Raw genomic sequence first — 18,234 nt, 5'->3', positions numbered from 1 at the left:
ATCATACATAGAGATTTAAAACCCTTCAAGTAGCATACTCTTTTGACTTTTAAGACATGATTCTACGTGAAAAAAGAAATCAAATAAAACAAATTGTGTTTGTTAAGCAAACGAGAGCCATGAAATCAAACTTCCCAAAGAAACACTTGATTTAAAGAATTGCTCTTACCCTTGGAAATGTTGAGGTACATTATCTGATCCAAATGGGTGTACTCAATAATAAATATGCATAAACCTACCATTCTATTGCAAATGGTCTTCTTACTTCGCCTTGTGGGGCAAGCTACACTTTATTGTATGTCTTTACCCCTCTTTCCCTTACTAACTTTGTTTGCATAGGGCCAAGTGGAAATAATTTGTATAGTTGCAGTATATTTGTATAGTTGTAGTATTAAGGTTCTTCAAGTTTACACATATCTTGAGCTTCTTGTTCTTCTTTGAGACCACCACTATCATGAATACCACAAGTGCTCTATCTCATACATGACTCTTGCATCTAACAACTTTTGCATCTCTTCCAACACATGATCACCATCTAATGGGTTAGTGAGATACAGCTCGGTAACGACCTTCTCTAGGGTGGCCTTGGGAGTACCACAATATGACTTGACTAGAAAACAACTTATGGGCATTTGTGTTTGGCTTCTCTGTGGCTGGCTAGGACAAGGGTTGTCCTTTATGATATCGGCTTTAGCATGCTCGGTTGGACGATAAGCCCTCTATTTTAAAAAGGTCCAGTGATTTTCAAGCGATAGGAACTGTTTGTTTATATTTAAAGCAAGTACAAAAAAGACCAAATCATATGCGATTGTTTTCTTCCACCCACATCCTAGCTACAAAAGAGTCACTTGGCTAGATTAAAGGTCATTGTTACTCAAATTGAGGCTGGTAACAATGAATGAAGATAAATACACAATTTGACTTCGTGCTCCCTGCACTTTACCCTCAATAACATGAAAAATTTGGGCAGGCTTGAAATTTTTTTTTACAAAGGTCAACCATTTTGCAAATTATTGATCTACACTGTCTAAAACAGGGGTTAAGGCAGGTTCTGTCATCTCCTCCAATTCCAGGATTGCATCAAAGCCAAATTCCTGCCCAGCCTTGAATGCTGCTGCCAGCTCATCATTCGACTGAATTGTTTTGAATTCTTTCTTAACTTTGATATCTTCCTGTGAGTCCAACACAAAATCCCAGTCAGCTTTGAAATGTTCCTGACTGTACAAATGATGGCCAGACAAAAGGATCCAAGTACACAAACCTTCTGTACGTAATCAAGAATGGTTGAAGAAATTGTTTCTTCAATTACAAATCTATCAATCTTGCTTGGCCCAAGCATTTGGTAAAGCAGATCCCTGGGAATCTGCAATACAGAAATGAAATATCAACTGTCCGGACACTAAAGAGAAGATGCACACCTCAAATTCATGAGCAAGAGCCAGGAATAATATGCCAATAGAAGAGGAAATTCACATATGCAAGCTTTGCTAGATATGAGTAAATCACAAGTTAATAAGGCTACTTACACGTGACTTTCCTGCAAGTTCTCCACCAGAATAAACAGATGTGGGCAAAAACTAATTAGCTGAATCTGTAAAAAATCTTAAGTTGTGTAAAGCAGTTCTTTATCCAAGATTCATGGTGAATGAAAATAGTCTTTATCTAGAACACCAGTCAATTTGTAACATTTCGTTATGACTGACCTCCCTTTGCTTTGCGGAAGCCATTTACGGGTGGTGCTGACTGGCTCAAGCTCTTTAGCACAGTATTCAATGCTTTCTCTGTACCCTTTGAAGACACGCTGACTGTCACCTGCAATTAATAATCAAATAAGAACTGCTGGGCAAAAACCATCAGAAGCAATGAGCAGTTATAAGTATTAAAACTGCTGATAGGTAAAAAGCAATTTCCATGGCCATCACTGTAATTGCTGCATTTGTTCTCACTTTCAACTTATTCTCGTCAAATGGCACTGCTGTGACATTAGCCTCATCATCAAATTGAATTGAAGCAACAGGATCAGCCTGGCCTGGGACACAAAGAAATAATAATTGAGCGAACTGTTGTTTTATCCTAATGAAAATGTGACATTACACAGCACACTCAGAGACAAAAAACTAAAAAGGAATTAGATTGACCTGATGATGCAGCAAATACAATACCAATCTCACTGCGCTTTCCAGATACTGTACTATTCGGGAAATACGTTGAAGCTCTGCTAGGAAAACTTTAATAAATAAGTATTCCAATTCAGTACCATAAAATTTCAGATAGCTATATCTGAGCTAAGTGTTTTATGTTGCAGCAAAAACTACGCATGAACTATGTTTTTAAGAGAACAAACTGCCAAAAAGCCGTTACCTTAATGCTGGCCATTTGAACCCATTCCAAAAATCTGAGATGGCTAAAATCTTCCATTTCTGTTGCAAAGAGACAGATTGTGGCAGCCTGCAAGAGGTTGGTGACGTCTTGAACCAGTGAATGAAGAAAGAATATTAGTATGGCAATCTGCTCAAACGTCTTTCTCAGGAGTCAACACTTTGCACAAGAGCTATCGTAAATTCCTATTTCAAGACAAGCGCATCAGTTGAATGTAGAAACATTTCACACTTTAAACCACTCTTATCACATGGCCATAGTTATCTTAGACCATGCATCCAGAATATTGGATATTCACATCGCATAGTGACAAAGTTGAAGTTGGAAAAGCTTCTATTCCTTGGAAAGTTCGAACCCTTACATGCATTCCCTAAGAGATTTTCCCAATATATGAGCTAAGCACAACAAGCAACACAATCTTTTTGATCTACTATGAAAACACAATTCGTCACTTCCACGAATCCTCATGTTTTTATTCTTTTCTTTCCATTTGCTTCCCCTATGCACTTCATTCCCTACGAGTCAACCTTCAGGGATGAGACGAGGGATACAGGAGGAGTTCGAGGATCAAGCGGCGTCGCAGTATTGTACAGGTCTTCTCTCACTGGAGCCATCTCCGTTGAGAGGAAGGACGCACATTCCCGATTCATGTGGATCCGGATCCGTGGATCCGGATCCGACGCAAGGCCACTCGTGACCTTTTCATAGCAGTATGCTACTTCCCGCCAGACACATCCCACTTCGCCAAAGTTGCACGAGAGGAGGGTGAGACATCGCCATATGCACCCTTACATCCGGATATCCTAGACCTTTCAGCTCGCGGGGAAGTTCTCCTTGTTGGGGACTTCAACGCCAGGACGAGCACACATCAAGCACCACTCCTGGACTTCTGAGACGACTCTATCATGCTACCAGACATGGACCTAGACAGAGTAGGTATGACCAGGATCTCATCGGACTGACACGGGCCTGTTACACCATATGGACACGCGCTCCTTGACCTAGGCAGGATGCATGATCTCATCATCTACAACGGGCTTGACCTATGGCCCTCCTCAGGTGGTTTTACTTGCTTCCCACATGGGGGGGGGGGCACTAGCATGGTAGATTACATCATGGGATCCCCTACCTTCCTCACGTATCACCGACTTCACCGTAGCACCACTCCCTCTAGGAGCTGATCACACATACCTATTCTTCACTATCGCCACCTCACACTTAGCCACACTACACACCACATATGACGCATGACACCTACCACAACATACACTTTGATCACAGCCTCTCCCCTACCTACTCTGGACGCCTAAATAGACTCCTAGCCTACATCGATCACATACCACTCATAGAGGACCGTGCTGCCTTGATTAGCCACACACTCCACGAGGCTGCCCTCCAAGTCTTTCCCCACACCACACGGTCCATTAGACCACCACCTCTTGGTTCTGTACCCTATAACAACTGGTACGATGGGCTTCTCGCCGACAACTCTGACTTGAAACCAAGTGTCATCTCCCGAACACACCAGACACGGTACGCAAGTACTGACGTCTCGTACGTCGGAAGAAGCAGGCATTTCTTCGTCGAAATGAGGTGGAGCTGCTGAACATCTTGTACAGCAACAGCTCTAAGGAATTTTGGCAGAGATTCCTTGAGCATAGGTCTCCATCACCCCTCACCGACACGAGAGTTTGGCACACATATGCACGCCATCTTTATGATGTCCCACACCAGCCTACACCAGATCTCATACACACCTCGCCCCACCACTTGCACGTTGTTCACCAGAGGGGGAGTCAAGGACGCGACATTGAAACTGCACAATGGCCGAGCTAAGGACCACGAGGGGCTATGCATTGAGTTTATCGCATATGGGATCGACACGTTAGCCCCGATCCTAGCAAAGCTATTCAATGATGTTGTTTGCCTTGGCTTCCCCTACACTTGGACACTCTAACACCATCACCCCCATCCACAAGGCAGGGGATCCTATGAACCCGAGTAACTACAGGACTATCATGATTGGACATGTGATGTCCAAGATCTATGCAGCAGTATTGGATGCGTCGGTCAGCTTGTCCGCAAAGATGAGAGGACTCAAAGTAGAGGGTTTTTCAGGCGAGACCATGAGACTATGGAGCACATACTCACACTCAGGAGTGTCATAGAGGAGGCCAAATCACGGAAGGAGAGGGTATATTGCTACTTTGTGGATTTTCGCAAAGCCTTTGACACAGTACCTCGAGCTCGACTCATCACATGCTTACAAGCACTGGGATTTGACCAGGAGATCATCTGGGCAGTCATGGCACTTTATGAGAGAGTCTCAAGCGGACAGGCGCAGGTTGGACAGATGAGATCTTGAGCACCATAGGGGTCAAACAGGGTTGTCCCTTATCACCAACCCTGTTTGGCCTCTACATCGACGAGCTTGAGACTTTCATGGGGGCTTTCGCAGGGACCGGTTGCTCACTTGCCGGGATCATCATCAGGATTCTTCTTTATGCAGATGATGTGGCACTCTTGTCGTCCACACCCGAGGGGCTCCAGCGACACCTAGATGCACTGCAGGCTTTTTGTTTATCCCATGATTTGGAGGTCAACCTTGGCAAGACCAAGGTCATGATCTTTAACACCTCTCGAGCAGTCATGCACCAGGAGCAGTTCACTTTCAGTGGGTCACCAGTTGAGATCGTATCCTCATACACTTACTTGGGGGTCATCTTCTCCGGCCCGATCTTCACGATGAGACCAGCGATGTAGGCCAGACAAAGCAGGGGATACCCCTCACTCGCTCGGCTAGAGAGACAGTGCTTCCACTCCCACTTCCAGGACCCTTCGACCAAGGCTCTTCTCTTTGACTCCTTGGTTCGACCAACCGGTATGTATGGCAGCCCTTGTTGGAGACCTGACACGTCAGATATAGAGTGGACACGGGTGGAGTGCCTGCAGATCCTTATGCTCTCACGGATGATCTAAGGGGAACCATCTGTACCACATCATATCATTCAGGCCGAGTTTGGTGCTTCTCCACTCCAGCTCTTTCAGACCATCACATATCTACACCGGGTTATATCATACGGGGACTGCACATCAGAGAGACAGAGGTTGCCCTGGTTAGCTCTCGATTCCTCCATGAGGTTGGCAATAGAGGGAGACGAGCGAGGTTCGTATGCACGGACTCACAGATGGTTTGTGAGACTAGGGTTGCACATCGATAGGATACCTCCTTTTCAGTACAGTTTGGATGCCCCCCCGGTACTCCCACCCACCATCCCGATCGGGCCACACACCAACCAGGTCATTCGAGAGGATCTCCTACAGCTACACACCTTTAGGACCTGGTTGGAGTCGAGGGAGCTTCCAATGAAGTTGAGCTTCTACAGAGATCACTGTCTTCGTATTTCGGAGGAGGGATTCATCACACCACCGGGGTACATTGAGCTACACTGCCTCATTCACTACGCATGTCCATTGGACAGTTTCAGATATCATCGCACCACCTCCGCATAGAGAGTGGAAGAGCAGAGGGGATCCCTAGGAAGCATCGCATATGCACATTGTGCGACTATCAGGAGGTTGAGTCGGAGGAGCATTTTATTTTCAGGTGCCCAGTGTACTACGAGATCCAAGTTCGCTACCACTGTCTCTTCAGAGACGGCTTCGGGGCCCTTTCTAGATTCCTCGCCTACCAAATCAGAGATGCCTCGCGGCCTTCATTCACGAGGGGGTCCGACACAGAGAGTACTTACTTAGGCGACGAGGCTTGGCCACACCACCAGACACCTCTTAGAGCAGGATCACATAGTTCTTCCCATCGAGTGATATTGATCGTCCAGTCTCTAGCCGCAGACATGACAGAGACCCCGACTCGATGACCGCAGCACAACACACGAGGCATCGAGGGGACACACAGATCACTCTGGGGGACCTCTCATCACACTGTTTAGACCCGGGACACGTCCCATGGGAGTCACGGTGGCTCTAGTCTTGAGTCGAGCCTCCTCCAGGAGACCAAGACGCACAACACCCCTTGACAGACACCAGCGTCCCATCACCGGCTACGCACCAGCCAGGGCGACATGACATACGGAGGATTCAGCTCCACTCCAGTCTTTTTTCCTTTTCATTGAAACACCCAGATGTATTTGACTATGTATGATCAAGACTTAGGACTCAGCACGGGTGATGATGCTCGTTTAGTAGCTCCACCATTACTGTGGTTTGTATCACGTTTTCTTTCAGTCTCATAGACACATCAGTCTTCCGAAGACTCTAATAAAATTTCATTCTTTCTTTCTTTCTATCTTTCTTTCTCTTTTCTTTTTTGCTCTCATTCTCTTCCTAGCAACTCGGTGTGTTTCATTCCCATATTCTGTAATATAGGAGAGGGCTCCTTACGACAGCTTCTTCCGACCTAAATACTAGAGCTGGATTCATACATTGCGAGAGTGAAAAGGACTCAATTTAAAAAAAGTCAGAGGTGCTCAAAATGATAGTGAGACACATCAACTCCACCCGTCTCTCGAGCATTGATCCACAAGTGGCTAGAGGCACGACATTCTCTTTCGAGCTTCCACATCAATTTTTTCCCTAGAGAAAAGGATCATCTATTAAAAACATTAACACTATAATGCCAACTATCTGTAAGGTGCTGAAGAAAACTAGCTACCCTGCTACGTACTTCATTGAGGCCCAGCCCGTTACCTAGGGTACCTTGAAAGCAGGTACCAACAACTAGTGTGATGGACTATAGAGCCAACAGAGTCCTTCATCCGTCAATATAGAAGATGCTTGCAGGCCTCCATTCAATCTTCAAAGATGAAATGATGCTAAGTACTCCGATTTGGAAGTTTTTTAGGGGCACCAGAATGCGCAATTTGGATTCCAAACGTTTTGGGGCGGTTTTCACAATTTGGGGTTTTTTAAGGTGCTCCGAAACGCGAGTTTTGGTTTCGAAACATGATTTTTGGTTTTGAAACATTTCATATGTTTGGGGCTGCGTGAAACACATTTCGGGCCAGCTATGAGAGTTCATGGGTATTGTGCAATCTGGTACATAGTAGTAATGAGTACCAACTCATCTGCTCCAACCATGCATGAGCCACTAGCCAAAACAATAGAGATTTTCCTCAATGAGGCTAGTCCAAAAGCATGATCAAACCTGCTAAGAACCTTGTGCGGCATCTGCCAACCAATGCCTCTCTTGTGATGGGCTCCAAGGGAGGAAGCAAGCTGCAAGGCCCTGCCAATGCAAGTGGTGGGAGAAGGGAACTGCCTCATATTCTCTCCGCCCTAGCTTAGCCAAAACCAATCTCTTGGATCCCACACATTTCTCTCAAGCAGCACCCAAGAGTCTCCATTGGGTGTATGTTGAAACCCCAAGAGGATCCAACGATGAAGGGATGTCGAAGGTGAAGCGAATGAAGGCCGTATCAAGTCATGAATTAAGTCTGAAGCATGTGGACTAAACCACAATAGAGCCTCAGAAGAAACTAAAATGGCGCAACAATCGTGAGAGCAACTAAAAATTTCAGAGGAATCCTACCATCTGTCTCAGTGAGAATCCATTGAGTCTAAAGAGGAATTTTAGTGGCAGTTGGGCTACATCAGAGGCAAAATACATAGCATGGAATACAAAGAGAGAGAGAGAGAGAGAGAGAGAGAGAGTACTATGATGATGAGTGGTCAATTGTGGAGGTGTGATTACTTTAAAGCCATTAGAGCTATTGCTACGAGTTGTTGAGGTATTGGCAACGTACTTAGCGGGTGGCATGAGTAAATGTGACATAATAGATTACAAAAGAGAGTGAGCCGAGTATGCGGTTGTAGGATCAGTGTATGTTCATGAGTAAATATGGAAGAAGACAAAGGAGCCGTTTGGCCATTGGTGCATTGTGCAATTGTATATGAGCTTGCTTTCCTTCATTGATTGCCTTACAACAAATGAACACTCTACATGAGGGGCAGTGAGCACACTAAATCCATCTTTCCATGAGGCCATATAGGAATGGCTACTTGCCTTTCGGAGCCCAAAGCGTAGGCAATCTGTATGCACATCAGAGCAGAACAAAGCAACATGTTAGCAACAATCCATAACCATAACTAACACTTTGGCGAATCTACTAGGGAATATTTGCGTTGAAAATGCGAATGAAGAAAGATGGTGGGATGGAGTCTGCAAGCATGAAAAATAAACCCCAAGTACTCATGATAGAGCAAGATGGGAGGAAGTAAGGTAGAGGCACCAACGACTTCCAGAAGAGGTGCAATCCTGAATCACTGCCAAGATGCCAAGAAGCAACAAAGCTAGTGTGAAAGTTTCATAAGTACATGGCACATCTACGAAGCAATGTAACCCAAGTGGCTCTCCAATCAAAAAAGCTATCGTCACTACACTCTACACCTAGGAAGATAAGTTCTTAGCCCATATCAAACTATGGAAGGGAAGTTACTTGCAACCCAATGAATTCATGGATTTGACATTGTTGCATTTGCCAAGGGATAACATATACTATGGGCCAAGTACACAAAGTGGACGCCTTGGTACCAAGTGTGCCGAAGAAGATCACAGAAGCTAAGAAAGCAAGTAATGCAAATCAGTACAAAATGAATGAGAAATGCACAAGGAGATGCAAGGGCCCACTGATCAGCAGAGAAGAGAAACGGCAAGAGTGAATAACCAAATGCGCTGAAGCTTGTCGCTAACAACAACGAAATCCAAGCCAAAGAAGAAAGTGGGCAACCTGAGTAGTGCAACACTACTTATGACGCCAAGAATAGCAAAGAGGGAGGAGCGAAAGAAGGCCAAGAGTGTCAAGGCTCCTCTCCAAAGAGAAACCAGATGTCTCATGGCTTTAAGGACCAAGAAGCGATTTCTCACTGAATTCCAAGAGGCAAGGGAGAGATCAGAGCAAGCCCTGCAAGGTTGAAGATTCAACCAAGAGTCCACAAGAAAGACCAATGTGAATATTGCATTTCATGGGATGAGAGGGTGAAAATCCTCGTTTCCATTTACAAAGCTTCTTGCAAACGACGGTAATATTGCAATTCCATACAATGGAGAAGTACTTGATGTTCTTTCCAAACTGATTCAAGGTATGACACCTTATGAGTCATTAAATGGATACAAGCCACACAGTGGGCATCTCCTCATATTTGGTTGCATAGCATGTGCCCATATACTTGACAATCATTGTAGAAAGCCAAATGTCAAGTCATAAAGCCTTCCTTGAAAGGTTTCAACACAAGTTCAGCAAGGAAGATTTGATGCTGAACCTCAAGAACCAAGTAGAAATCCAAAGACACGGTGTATGCCTTTGCCGCCTAAATAAGGATGGTAACCAATCAACCGACTACCCCCAAGAGACAAAACAGCATTCGTTTGTGGTTGTTGAGTGGCCTCATTGACGATGTAGAGTTGAGAAACATGGAAATCACAAATCTAACAAGTTACAAGGACATACGATGAATTATGCACAAGGCAATTGCGATCAAGGGGGTCATCAATGAGCCCACCAAAAGAAGAATAATGTAGTCTTCATGGACAATGAAGATGAAGAAGAAGAAGAAAAGCTAGTTGCCAAAAAGAAAATAGCAATGATAGAAAGGGGAAAGCTGGAAAAGCTTCTCAAAGAGATGGAAATAAGAGGCGCTCCCAAAAAAGAACTTTGGTGTACCAATGCAAAGTTGATGACATACCAACACCGAAAGTACGTCAGGAAGATACTCCAACATATGCTATCATTCGGGCCACACGACCTAAGAGTGGTGGTTCAACCAAGGCACGACGACCGCAAAGATCCACCAACTAGAGGGAGGAGAAAAGGTCCTATCAAATAGATAGACCCAATAATGTCAGCATTGCATGTTTCTTCTAAGGGAAGGAAGCTCCATGGACTATAGATTATGGAATAAGCAGTTAGATATGCTGCAAAGGCCCTCTCTCTCTCTCCGTACCTCCATCCGTACCTCTCCGAATAGCCCGTCAGCAGCCCTCCACCGATAAGCCCTTTGCCTCAGCCAACAATTATCTCGGCTAGCAGCCCAAACACACTAACCTTAACCCTGAGTTGGGCTACCCCCAACCCAACCCGAGGTTAGGTTAAGCTAGGGGGTTCAACTCCTTCAACCTCCATCAGGACTCGGTCCTCTACAGTTGCAACCATGACACCCTCTCCATATGCACGGAATTACCAACAAGAAGGCTCAAAATGACCCATCCATGGGCAACAAGATCAGATTTTTTATCTGCAGCAGGCAATGAGAGAGCTACGATTGGAACTGGCAGAAGTAAAGGCTCAACTTCGCATTCTGGAAGGGCCTGGTAAGCAGGCAGTAATTGATGAGGCTGTACAATCTTGTAAGGCTTCCCCCCCACCCCGCAGCTAGACCCTACAATCAAAGATCTTGTTCACATTGAAGTACAAACTGCTAAGAAGGAAGTGACTGTGGAAGTGGACACCAAAGCAAGTAGAGATTAAAGAGCACGACGCTAGATGTGATAATGCACTGAATATTCGAATAGGGGGACTCCCAGAAGATTAGTACAAAGAGGAGGACACATATAGTGAAATATTGACAAAGATTAGAGCAAGCTTGCCCAACATTGAATGGGTAGATGATGATGAGTAGGATGATGACGACTCCAGGCCAGCTTCTATTATGCACTATAAAGGTCATGCAATCCTTACACTGAAGTCAAAAGATATGCGGATCAAGCTTCTTCGACAATCTTACAAGTTGAAGGGTCCCAAAGTATGGATATCAGACGAGCTTACACAAGCTCAACTCAAGAGTAAGGCAGCTGCATTAGCTAAAGTCAGGGCTGCCATAAAGGATGGAAAATGGGCAGTTTACCGTGAAGGGGTAGCCCTAATTAGAGAGTTTAAATCAAAACCAAAAGATTCTCAGTCTTAAATTGATGTATGGCTGTTTACTCAAACTATTATGTAGGTACTCTAAATAATGGGGGTTGTGTTTGCACTCCTTGGGAGCTGCCATGTGCCCTCCCTAAAGCAGATGTACTGGAGGGTTTCTTGCTGTCCCATAGCCCTTTTTGGTCTCGAGTGGACATTAATAGACTTTCTTTCTTTATTCTCTCTCTCTCTCTCTCTCTCTCTCTCTAGCATTCCACTCTTCCGCACTCAGTTAGTTAGAACAGTCATAGTTAGTAAGCACCTTCCCTGTTTTACCAGCAGCAATAATGGTTGTCCTCTATGGCCAACGTCTTCAAAATCACTCCATACTTCACGATTGTCTAGGCAAGTGGACATGATTATGGACGAGCTTGGAGGCTTGCAAGATACCTAGAGGACATATGGATGTGCCATTGTGTCGGATGGATGGGCTGAGTGCATAAGCGACACATGATCAATATCTTAGTTCCATGTTGTGCTAGCACCATGATTTTGAGAAACATAGACGTATTCTTACTAGGCCTTTCAGACACATCTAGAATATAACACTGTAGTTTATATGTAGTAATTTATTTTGGCTCTAGAGTCTACAATGTATATGCTGAAATTTCAGCTCTAGCTTCTATATGCTGCAATTTTTTTTAACATTAGTATTTTATCACAAGGGCTTTTGTTCATTAACATATTCAGGCTTCAACAGAGGAGGTGGGACCTCAAAATCTGGTCCAAATTGTAACTGATAATCATGCAAAAATATGGGAGGACCTGTCATAACAGATTATCCGTCCATTGTGTGGCTCATTTCATTGATCTGTTGATGCAGGACATTGGCAACCTTCCTTAGGTTTCAGATGTGGTAAGTAAATCACATAATGATCTCTCCCCTTCTGCCTTAAGCAAGCACTGAGAGGTTTCATTGGTATCAAAGCTTAGGATAGTGATCATAAAATCTCTCTGCTCCCTTATTGAGATTAGTCCTCCTTCTCATTGAGTCAACCGGCCATCATGGCTAGTCATGGTCCCCATCTGTCTCCTAGTCTCAAGGAGTTGAGTAACATCCTGACTAGTATAGCCCAGTAGAATCATGTTCATGAAGTTAACCAAGGTTGAACTCGGGCCTCCATCCGAAGGAAGATACCGTCCAGACATTTCAGATTCTGTAAGGGTAAGTCAATAACTGCCTCTCTTTCAAAAGGAAGAAAACGAAATTGCAGCCCGTCTCCTTCGAGGTATAAAAGAAGAAGTGTCCTTCAAGCCAAATATTAAGCTTGGAGACAAGCTGTTCAAGTTCAACATATACAAAGGCGAAGATCAGCTCAAAAACTGTTTATTAACCTCCCTAGGCTTACAGATGATGAAGTTAATAGTCCTGTGTTTAGGCACTCAGATGGGGTGTGGTCTTTGTGTTTCTCATACAGACATACGTCTCAACTTGTGGGACACTAATGCCCGTAACCCCTGCAATGAGGGTCCACACTCAAATGCCAGACCCTAGCCAACTTGTACCTAACTGAATAGTAGGAAAGCATATGCATCCTTTTGACAAACATCCTAATTTTAAAAAACTTGAAATTTCAAAAAATAAAGATATGTAATACATGAACTACCAAGCAAGTGAATGTGTTTTGTGAAGAGACGCAACATTACAAGGGAGAAGCACATGAGGGAGTGCTATTGGACACCAACTAAAACATATAACACACCCTTATCTGACTGGAGAGTGATGAGCATGATTTTTGATGTGTGAGGGAAACCAATAGGAGCCTCGAGAATATTTGAGGAAGCAAGGCACTAGAACTCCTCAAAAAGTGACCATCCTAGTAAGTAAAGAGCTCAATACCCCTGAAAGGGCCTCAGAAGAAGTCTAGGGGGTCGTAGAAGGGAGGGGAAAGGCGGGGGGGGGAGAGCAGCAGCAGGAGGGATAGCGGTAGGTGGCAGAGACACATATAAATAAGAGAGATCAAGTTGTGTGAATGGGAGCTCGTGTGGACATAGGGGAAGGCCAGATTGAAAACTCATGAGGAATGGAAAGGCTGATGCAAGGGAGAAGGAGGATGTGGGTCAGAGGGAGGAGGAGGTGCATCTTAAGTTTTTTGGAGCATCATGGGGAGAGAGTCAAGAGAGTGAAGGTGAGGAGGATCTAGGTTATCTACTACGACACTAGCGCAGCCACATTTCCCAGCACAAAGCCAATGTCACATCAAATACTAACACTAATCTCATTTAAGCTGGATTTTCAGACTTACAAGGTATAGAAGACCCTCAAGGGGCCTTCCAGCATGATACACTCAACCTCCAAATGTGACAATGTCATTTCTTCATGTGGAAATAGTGACTTGGAGGAATTAGTTGGCAAAGATATATATATATATATACATATACCTTCGTACGGATAGATAGAACAAGGGGGTCATCTTATAACATGTAACAGCACTTTAGTTGATGTATGAAATTTGTTCAAGTTGAAGAACTTACATGCCATTTACATACATGAGGGGATTTAAACCATGCTTATCAAATTAATTAATTTCTTAATATACACATGAAACCTGTAAATTAACATCCAAAGATGCATGCATATGGAATATACGCTCACACATGCTATATGCACATTAAAACATGCTTATCCAATTTAACTACTTTTGATTATATGGAGGGAAGCTTTAAACAACATTCAAACATGTGTGCATATGGAGACGTGCTGTAAACAAGCAGGTTGGCCAGCTGCGCACGCATAAGATGGATTGCTGGTGGCCATTCCTGGTGCTGGTTGCCTGGCCACCATAGCTGTGCTTGCTGTCGTGGCTGCTGGCTGCCCCGCTGCTCAAGGGCCCTATGCCTTCCATCCTGAGGATGCATTGTTTGATGGAGTAGCCTAGCCTAACACTTCGCTTGCCTTGTCCCTTTGAAGACGTCCATGATGACCATGTACTGGTTTCGAAGATCCCATGATTGGGGGCTCACAAATGGAGGTATCCCCTATTGTATCCTATGTAGCAGTGTTTAGCATGCCTTGTCATCATACAGATTATTTATGTGACATTTCCTTCTGCTCAAAGTCAACGAGTGCTCAAGGCGATGAGGAACTACTTTAGAAACCTTTTATCCTTGTCCACAATACTGCACCAACTTAGGTCCTTTTCTTGTTTTCTTTCCGAGCCCTATCTCTCTCTCTCTCTCAGCCGACAATCTACAACGTAGAGCGATCAAGAGGGCAACCCATTAGGGAAGCCAAGTTTAGCGACCAGATCACCAAATAGGCTACGCCAATCGACAAGTCTAGGTGGTTCATGTGTTAACCGAAACTGGCACTATAAAACTACTTATTGAGCTCATACGCATCTAATAATGAAGAGCTAACTTAACAACCCCAACCCTCCCCCCCCCTTTCTTCTTTCTACATACACCTGTATATATATACATATGTGTTTGTGCGCGTGTGCATGGGCGCATGCTCATGTCCCCTGAAGTGGACCACTCAATACAAGGGCAAGATACCATTCATCGGAAGACTAGTTCAGGATGCAGTTCAGGAGCCGAAGAGGAAGTGATCAGTGAATAATTTGAATTATGCAAAAGGAGAATATTATTCCAGAAACTTAAATATAAGTTTATATTGGTTATACTATTGATTACGAACTCTGCTGGAAACAGGGGAACTGGCAAACACGTATTGCATTCTCATGTTAACACTCAATTAGAAACATGCTGTCAGAGAAGCTGGCGTAATCAAGATCATGCGGAGCTGAAAACTGAAAACAGGTGGCTAAAGCAAGTAAGGTTACTAGTGATGGTGCAGGTTAAGAGGGAGAATGCATTTGAAGAGCAGAGACCATCCGAAGAGAACAATTACCAAATGACTCACCTCAATTAGACTCTTGCCTTGAGGGATTAAGATGAAGCCCGCCATGGATGATCACACGCCGAGCTGGCGATACTATCAAACGCCAGTCACAAATTTTTAGGATGACGAGCTACGGCTGAAAAATAAAAAAGAGTTGTTAATCATTTTCAACAAGGTGAACGTACTTGAGGTGGCCTGCCTTTTTATTTTGTGGGAGTGATTTATTTACGGTAGGCAGCCTAAAGGGAAGTTTTCCCTTTCTCTTCCCTTATCAAGCCACTTGTCATAATTATAGACGTTGATTCTAGTGAAATCTAATGGTGTGAATCCTTTTTATTGGAGGCATGCTTTTCCACCCTCTTAGCTTTTTTACAACTTCATCTATTTGTAGTTCACAACTATGACAAGAGGTGCGAGGAAAGAGAGAGAGAGAGAGAGAGAGAGAGAGAGAGAGAGAGCCTTGAGAGACGAAGCGTTCCATTGTGAGAGATCAGATTTGCGATTCATTGCGAGAGACTTGTCTTGCTACTTGGCGAGTCTTCCTCCAGGATTGAGACAATTGACTCTAGCAGGAAGTGGACCTAGGTATACAGAATCTCCAGGAGTCTGCAAATTCTCCACTATGCTAGAGCCCAACACTTACTTCAACGGCACGATAGCTTTTGGGAGTGGGAATTACAGTTTGGACATCTCCTGGGGCATCTTGTTCGACGATTCATTGTCCAATTGCTTGACTATGAACAACACAGTCGGCTATGTGTGCGCCCAACCCGCACATGCTTATGGCCCCTACTGGAGACTCGTCTACCAGCTTTTCATTGTGGATGTTGTGTTCTGTTGGTTGCCATACACGACAAAATCACTATTCAAAATTCTTCTTGAGATGACGGACATCTACTTTAACGATTCCTACGGATTTCTTTAGCCTTAAGGCATTTTTCTTGATTTTAAGTCAAAATCTAGATCCAATTGTGCTTTATGGGATATCTTGTGATCGCGCTTTGTGGACAGTGGGGTAGTGGGCGAGATAGAACAAAATCATGTATACCGACGCGATCAATCAAAATCTCGCGAGGGATTCCTGTTCACAGTGAGATGGGCACACTTTTGGCAGTGGAAGCTCAACCTACACATTTTTGTCGCTACCAACAATAGCAACGAATGTGAGCCTTGAGGAGTTGCTAAGGACATGATGATGGAGGATGGTTATCATGGTTAAGCTAATATCAATGGTCAATGCACGTAGTAGGGTGCTAGGAACGGATTGAGCGTGCCAGCTTGGCTACCCTTGAAGTTGCCTGTGGAATTGTGCTTTGAGGCTAAGACAGTTGAAATAGCATAACCACAAAGCACGTTGAGCATCGGGAGAGCTGTGAAGACTTTGATTTTCCTTTTCAGGATGTTCGACTCTGCAGCTAGGTAGTAGGGTGTGTCTAGGTGAATTTTGAATGATTGAGAGAGGTGGGAGGACTCTTTGTGAAGGTCTTATCGGAGAGTTGAAGGAAATGGAAGCGGGTGGCTTCTCAAATGTCTTGATTATATCAAAGGGCGAGCTAAAGGTCGCTGAGGTATATCTCGATGTCCCCAACAAAGTAAGATTCTAAATTTTTGTTTTCGATTGGAAAGCAATATCTCGTAATGGCAACAAATCTTGTATTTTGGATTGTTACAAGAGAATATTTTCCAAACACCATCGATGTGTACCCTGGCGTTGATCAAGCTTTGATTGATAGGTCGATATCGATAGCATCTGGTTTTCATGTCCATTGTGTGGCTCCTTGGCTACGTGAACGGAGATCGTGTCCTTATTGCAAGAACTCCAAGAGCACATTAATGGCTTGGAATAGCTCTTTTGCCGGCAATCAGGTCAGTGTAGCAGCAACCTTCTATTTGGTGATAGGGACTTTAGAATTGCTCGCTTATATGCAACACAGCGCCTACACACCTATTTTGTTATGCCTCATCAATGTTGCAATGTTGGTTAGTGCCTTATTATAGTAGTCTCGATAAGAGCTCAATTAGTGAACTAGTATATTGGACAAAGCTCTTCTTGCATTAAAGAGATCTAATTTGTATTTGTAACTACTCAGCTTCGATTCAGTCTCGACTTAGTTCACGCAAGTGTGTTTCTCGGATTGCATATTATTGGCTGAAGTACTGCCTGGAAGCTATGGAGAGACAAGAGTTCAATGAGGCCTTAGCAAAGATGCATAATGGTAAGAGGATTCTCATTATCACATATTGATTCTTTACGGTAGGTAGCCTATGGCGAATTTTGGGTTTCTTGGCCTCTCCTTGGGCCACGTGTCATAATATAAGCCTTGGATTTAATTTTGATCTAAGGCCTACGACACTTGATGAAAAGTATGCTTTTGGATGAAAAGCTCTTGATGGAAGGCATGAGCGCATTTGAAGGCCTCTAAATCTATATATTTCACAAACTTCAACTCTTTGGATCGCCTAGCTAATGTTGGCTCTGCCGCCCTCTCTCTCCAACATCACTCACATCGAGAAACTGCTTCGGAGGTAGAGACATGATTTCCACGACAAATGACGGAAGAAATCGTGACAAGAATTTGGCTGATGCTCGAGTTGGACTACAGATACACTCATTGAGATTTAGGTAATATATCATTCTCTTACATATTTGCGATACTCACTGTCAACACTAATATTCTTGGCGATTACAACCTCAGTGCACGGGGAAGGGCCCGTTCCCTCGGATTATAACTATTTGGGGAAGGAAGCGCGCCGCCTCCCTGCCCACACTATGTGTGGTTATATAAAATATATACATATCTATATATATATATGTTTTCCATTGTTTGCTGTTGCTTTTACATATTCTAAATTCTTCTTTTTCTATTTGTGTGCCGAGGTGTTCTCAAGCAAGGAATGCTTAAACACATACGCCATTTGGTCTGCTATTGTCATCTTAGTTCATAGTCAGGTATTTTTCACACACCCGCATGTCATCCTTTCTTCATTGTTAATCAACATCGTATAGATTACTCTCTTCATTTATTCCCCTTAGGCGGTCCCTTAGAGCACATTCCCACGTATGCTCAAGCTAGTGGAAATGCCACAAACATA

At 43.9% G+C, this 18,234-nt stretch overlaps 2 protein-coding genes across 2 annotated transcripts; both read right to left on the bottom strand.

Annotated features, from left to right (window-relative positions):
• Nucleotides 1–757: 757 nt before the first annotated feature.
• On the bottom strand, nucleotides 758–1,565 carry LOC147902969 (uncharacterized; the record flags this gene model as incomplete). The annotated part of the gene is made up of 3 exons (XM_087373976.1): nucleotides 758–1,172; nucleotides 1,262–1,363; nucleotides 1,527–1,565. Coding segments are annotated over 3 exons (303 nt in total), but the record flags the coding sequence as incomplete, so codon positions are not given.
• Nucleotides 1,373–15,352, bottom strand: LOC147902968 (uncharacterized). Its single transcript, XM_087373634.1, has 6 exons — nucleotides 15,163–15,352; nucleotides 2,362–2,468; nucleotides 2,139–2,227; nucleotides 1,947–2,029; nucleotides 1,704–1,812; nucleotides 1,373–1,591 (listed from the first exon to the last, which is right to left on the bottom strand). Exons 1-6 carry the CDS (start codon nucleotides 15,205–15,207, stop codon nucleotides 1,578–1,580), a joined length of 447 nt encoding a protein of 148 aa, XP_087229760.1. The 5' UTR covers nucleotides 15,208–15,352; the 3' UTR covers nucleotides 1,373–1,577.
• Nucleotides 15,353–18,234: the final 2,882 nt, after the last annotated feature.

Source organism: Dipteris shenzhenensis, chromosome 4 (genome assembly GCF_047967505.1).
Source record: "Dipteris shenzhenensis isolate YYH24624 ecotype China chromosome 4, Dip_SZ_1.0, whole genome shotgun sequence".
NCBI lineage: Eukaryota > Viridiplantae > Streptophyta > Polypodiopsida > Gleicheniales > Dipteridaceae > Dipteris > Dipteris shenzhenensis.
Note: the sequence above shows the minus strand (reverse complement) of the source record. Positions and strands in the feature narration are given on the sequence as shown.